The sequence below is a fragment of the Phyllostomus hastatus genome, unplaced genomic scaffold, assembly GCF_019186645.2.
Source record: "Phyllostomus hastatus isolate PE091 unplaced genomic scaffold, TTU_PhHast_1.1 phas_scaffold_216, whole genome shotgun sequence".
Taxonomy (NCBI): Eukaryota; Metazoa; Chordata; class Mammalia; order Chiroptera; family Phyllostomidae; genus Phyllostomus; species Phyllostomus hastatus.
In genome coordinates this window covers 8,202,029-8,208,028 of record NW_025334018.1, presented here as the reverse complement: position 1 = coordinate 8,208,028, position 6,000 = coordinate 8,202,029, and the positions used below count along the sequence as shown (strand labels likewise).

The 6,000-nt window shown below is 43.3% G+C and overlaps 1 protein-coding gene across 1 annotated transcript; it reads right to left on the bottom strand.

Moving 5' to 3' along the window:
* Window positions 1-5,409: 5,409 nt before the first annotated feature.
* On the bottom strand, window positions 5,410-5,948 carry LOC123804731 (histone H2B type 2-E). Its single transcript, XM_045817157.1, has one exon. It carries the CDS (start codon window positions 5,931-5,933, stop codon window positions 5,553-5,555), a length of 381 nt encoding a protein of 126 aa, XP_045673113.1. The 5' UTR covers window positions 5,934-5,948; the 3' UTR covers window positions 5,410-5,552.
* Window positions 5,949-6,000: the final 52 nt, after the last annotated feature.

Genomic DNA, 6,000 nt, shown 5'->3' with positions numbered 1-6,000 from the left:
GTCTGCAGAGTTCAGCCTGTGAAGCTTCCTCGTGTGCCCTACCACCACCACCCCCGCCCCTCCCCCCCAGACCAACAGATGGCATTTTCCTCAGGTTCTAACAAGCATGCGCTCTGTTTTAGCAGTTCTTCCAGGATTAATTTATCTTTACAATTCCCCCCTAGATTCTGATCTGTAGGTGGTCAGGGTTGGCTGAGGGACCCAAAAACCCTGGCCTCTGAATCCTCCCTCAAAAGGGCACATACTAGACTTCGTGCAGTTCCTCCTGTCTCCCTGAGCTTGCTGTCTTTCACGCTCCTTCAGGCCTTTGCCCATGTTGCCCAACTGCCTGGAACATCCTTTCTTCCCAGCCTCTTTAGATCTCATCCTAAAAGTCCCTTCCTCAAAAAGGCCTTCATTATCAGCGCCAATGTTAAGTTACACTCTCTCCCATCTTAACACTTGGTCACACTTTATTATCACTGGTATAATATCCATCTTTGAGTCTAGCCACTAAAAGTCCAAGAAGGCAGAAGCCACACCATTCTGTTTACCCTTGTATCCTCACTGCCCAGGAGATTGCCTGGTATCCACCAGATACTCGGCAATTACTGAATACAAGAATAACACAACGATATACCTAACAATGCGTAGGAGTCAGTGAAGAAGAGTGGTCCCAGAGAGCCTTTCTCATAGAACTTAATAGGTAATAAATATTTACCAAATTAGTAGATATGTATTAAATGAATGGTTAAACCTAGTCTGCCTAGTCACAGGGACAATCTCCCCATTAAGGGTCATTTTCTAGAACCTAAGCAGAGCTGCCCCTCAGGCTTGCTTCCTGTGCCAGATTCATCAGCCACCACGTGGCCCCTACAGTCCCCTTCTTAAAGGAGCAGAGCTCCCCAGACAACATTTTGAAACCCTACAGTATAAGCATTACTGATAAAGTTTTACATTTTTCTTTTCCTTTTTTTCTTGTGAAGGCCAAACTGAGGCAGTGAGGCAGGCCGCTGGAGGCTTGTGAGCAGATGGGTCGGATCTGTGCTTTAGATTGCTATGGCAGCAGGGTGGAATGGATTAGAGCAGTGATTTTTCAACCTTTTTCATCTTCTGGCACACACAAACTACTGAAATTCTGTGGCACACAAAAAAAAATATATTTTTTGCAGATCTGACCAAAAAATAGGTATAATTTTGACTCATTCACAACAGACGGTTGGCTGTTGTCTTTTTTTTATTTGACAATCTAAAGGAAAAGAGGTCAGTGCTCCTGACTAAATAATCAGGTATTGCACATTTTCAAAATTCTTGTGGCACACCAGTTGAAAATCACTGAATTAGAGAAGTTCTGAGTCTGGGAAAACAGACATGAAACCCTACCACTTTCTCGCAGTAGAACAGAATAAATATTTGTGTATATGTTTAATCCCCCATCTGAGTTCCTTCCCAGTTGAGGGCAGAGGTGTATCATGTTCATCTCTGCAACCACCGTGACACGGTTGGAGAGCATTAAAAAGTTGAGGAAGGACTGGAAACACCCCAACTATCCATGAACAAATGAATGGATTAACAATTGTAGCATAGCCACACAATGGAATACTAGTCAGCAATAAAAACAAATGAACTGATGCATACAACAACATGAATGACTCTCAAAATAATTATGCTGAGTGAAAGAAGCCACAAATGATACATGGTGTATGATTCCATTTACATAAAATTCTAGCAAATGCAAACTCTCTATAACTAGATAAAGCCAACCAGTGTTGGCCAGAGGACAGGGATGGGAGCAAAGGAGGATGTTGGTGAAGGGGGAAGGTGAGAAGAATTAGGATAGAACCCTAGGACGCTCTGGGGCAGAGGCAACGGATATGCTCATTATTTTGATGGCAGTGATGTTTTCATAGAAAGATATATGTTGAAGCTTAGCAAATTATACTTAAAACATGTGTAGTTTCTTGATGCCAATTATACCTTAGGAAGAAGTTGCTGTTTTGAAGTAGAGGAGAGCATGGTAGAGAGTGAGTTATGAAGTGTCATTTGAGCTGGAAGATACAGCCTTGGCTTGAAAGAAACCTCTGGCCAAGCTAGGAAGAGGCAGTGCAATCCAGACCAGGGAAAGAACAAACAGGATTAGAAGATGAGTAGACCACTTTAATTAGAGCAGAAAAATTTAAAAAGGCAGAAGCAGATTGTTAGGGCCTTGAATATCAAGCTCTTTCAAAGAGAGCGTTGGATTGCGGTTCCACGACTTATTCCCCAAAGGATCCTGGACAAGGTATTTAACTTCTCTCCAAGACTCATTCTCCTTTATATATAATATAAGGATGATAATAATGAAACTGTCATCATCATCATAATAATAACAATATAAGGATGATAATAATGGAACTGTCCTAAATGGTGGCTGTAAAGATTAAATTAGACAATGCATGTAAACCACTTGGCAGAAGACCAGGTACACACATGCTCTAAAGAGGGCACAGAACCCAAAAATAAAAAACAAAATAATAATAATTAATAATAACTTAAAACAGGTACTCAATAAGTATAAGCAATTATTTTAACAATTATTGTTATTAACCCCCACAGCAGCAAATGTTTACAAATGTTTGAGCAAGAGAAAGAAGAGCTCAGCGGTTCCTTAGGAGGGTTCATCTCACCATTACTGATTCCCTCCCCTCTGCAGTCAAAATACCAAGCTCTGTCACTTCTACCCTCTCCCTCACTCTGTAACTTCTTTCCTTGTACACCATGCCCAGGAGGAGCCTGTAACCAGCAACTAAGGTTCTCTAATGTTAGAGAAGGGATTCCAGCTGAGGAACCTACCTCTGCAGGACAAACTAAACTGAGTTGAGCTGTGGCCTCTGGGGTGGAGAACCAGAGGCCCCCATCCCATCCTCAAGGCCGCCGCCACCACCACCATAGATATGTATTCAGGGTGTATCCTGAAGAGAATAAAGCAGGTGACATTTCTTTTGATTTTAATTTTAAACCATAGATATTCTGCCCCCACCCCACCCCCCAAATCCAGAGAGAGACCCAGGCTTTCAGACAGTTGCCTTACTTCCTCAAGGCACTTAAACACTTAACTAGCGGTTTACTCTCTGGGGAGTTTCTGAGCAGAAGCGTCTCTGTGCCCCAGTCTCCTCATCTATAAAATGGTAGACAGTAACGGTAACTACTTCATGAGGCTCTTGTGAGGATTAAATGAATCAATATGTGTAAAGGATCTAGAACATTAGCTGGCACATAGTAAGTGCTCTGTGGGTGTTAACTAAAATTTCAGCCCTGGCTGGTGTGGCTCAGTGGATTGAGTGCTGGCCTGCAAACCAAAGGGTTGCATGTGGTTCTATTCCCACAGGTCTGGGTTGCATGCCAAACAGGGTGGGGGGTTGGCGGGGAGGGGAAGGGAGGGGGGAGGGGAGAGAGGTAACCACACATTGATGTTTCTCTCCCTCCCTTCTCCTCTCTCTAAAAATAAATAATTTTTTAAAATTTAAAATTTTATAAGTACTCTTTTTTCTTCTATTTTGTTTATAATGCTTCTTATTTGTTGTCATGTATTTTTCAATTGCTAAGCATTAATAAAGTCCTCATGACAAGCTTCAGTGCACCACTCTGCTAGAAGTTTGCTGATGTCTGATAAATATTCATCCTCTGAGTCAGAGGCACCCAGATTTTCCACAGACTCAATAGTGGTTCTTTATGCTAACTTCATTTAGTTAGAAAATATACTGCAGATAACATAATTTTAAATGTATCTTTAAATATATTCCAGATAAAAGAATGTTAAATTAACTGGTGACTTCATCAATAACAGCACCATTGGCATGCATTTGAAAACACACATACATGAAACATAATATTTATTAAGTCTATGAAAATGTCTGGTGTCCATTTGGATTCGTGAAACCCCTGCAATAGACTCCAGGACTCCTTAGTTAAAAAGAAGAATTGAGTAACTAATTAGATCATCAGTGTCTTTAGCAGCAAAATCAAGGCTTGGATGGAAAGATTCAACAAAATAAAACTAAAATGCAGTTGTCCTCACATCTGAGGATAAAATGGTGGACAATGTCAGCTGCACGACCAGTTTCAACCTCATTTATAAAAGGGCTATTAACCTTGCCTGTCTGACAGGGTCTGTCTTACATGGTCTCCTGAGAAGCAAATGAGACTGGTAAATGTAAGTTAAAACCTCATCTCCGTGTGGAACAGAGTACTGGTTGGGGTGGGGGCAAGGGCGGCTCAGAAAAGGGAAAGGGTCTTTCCAGTGACCAGTGCTCTCAATACAATGAAAATCCAAGACACTAAATTGAAAACAGTAACAGAGAAGACCTACCATTGCCACCTCCTCTTTGGAGCAAAAAGAATCTTAATAAGGGCCTCCTCCCCACAGCTGTTGCCCCGAACTGACCACGGAGGCTTGGGGAAGGAGCTCCAAAAACATTTCCATTTTTATCCTGTTTTCACATACATCTAATGGAAATGAACCGCACCCATCCATCACGGAAGTGATTAAAGGGTGCGCTAAGAAAACAAATACTAGTAAGTGTTTAAGTGTCCGCTGTGTGCCAGGTACTTAATAATGGTGACGACATAACGGAAACCCAGACCACCAGTCTCTGTTAAGGGACTGGCAAAACTGTAACAAAATAGAAACTACAAAAACAAAATAAACCGATCCGATTTCTGATGGCTGCTAGGAGGAAGATAAAATCATGAGGGACCAGGACAGGAAGGAAAGAGATGACCAAATTCTTCAGTGGATGTCTTGGAAATGTAAGAGGTGACTTAAGAGCCCGAACCTAAATGACCAGTACCTTGAAGTAGCCCGAATCCAGAGTGTTCTAAGGAAATTAAATGCAAAAATCATCCACACAAATGAGAAAAAATAGGGACTTCAAAGCCCCAAAGTGAGCAGTGGAAACCAGCATCTGTTAATTTCAGAACGGCCCGTGGTGTTGAACGTCACTGTAGTCCAGAGAAAGGGTGGAACCTGGTAGCGTGGACCCCAACCTAAGTGCTCAGAATCGCTGGTGTCCCCAGAAGACTACGCCGCAGCGCATAACTAGCGAGCGGCACCAAAGCAGCTATCCAACTCTCCGCAAAATTCTTCGTTTGTGACGCAGTGTTTGCAGAACCTGGGCTTAGTTGTGTGCTGGGGTTCTTCCTTATGTGAAGAGTTAAAACCATTATGTCCTAAAATACTGATGAAACATACACAATAGAGGCACCAAGACACCAGTCTAGGAACGGAGAATGAGAGCAGATTCTAACTTCTTACCGACTCAAAGGAAAACAAAAGCACAGGAAAGGGTTAAAGACGTGTCCTGGATTCAAAGAGCAAAGCCAATCATGCGCCAAGAACGTAGTCAAAGATTAAAAAAAAAAAAAAAAAAGCTACGTGTCCCGTATCCCGTGACCTTCAACTAGAATAACTTACTGGGCGAGTAGGAAAATTAGTGCACAGCTCTTTGTGGTGATTAGGAGGGGTGGCTCTGAAAAGAGCCTTTAGAGTCAAGCAGCCAGCGACTCGTACGAGCGGCTCGTCCCGGTATTGGGACTCATTTGGAGCTGGTGTACTTGGTGACCGCCTTGGTGCCCTCGGACACCGCGTGCTTCGCCAGTTCTCCTGGTAACAGCAGGCGCACGGCCGTCTGGATTTCCCGGGAGGTGATGGTGGAGCGCTTGTTGTAATGCGCCAGGCGCGACGCTTCGCCGGCGATGCGCTCGAAAATATCGTTGACGAAGGAGTTCATGATGCCCATGGCCTTAGATGAGATGCCAGTGTCTGGGTGCACTTGCTTGAGCACCTTGTACACGTAGATGGAATAGCTCTCTTTGCGACTGCGCTTGCGCTTCTTGCCATCCTTCTTCTGGGCTTTGGTAACCGCCTTCTTAGAACCCTTTTTGGGCGCAGGAGCGGATTTTGCAGGCTCCGGCATTGCAGAACACTACACGCTGGCTATCTAAGGATAGAAATAAGACGATAGGTGGGCCTGATCCTTTTAT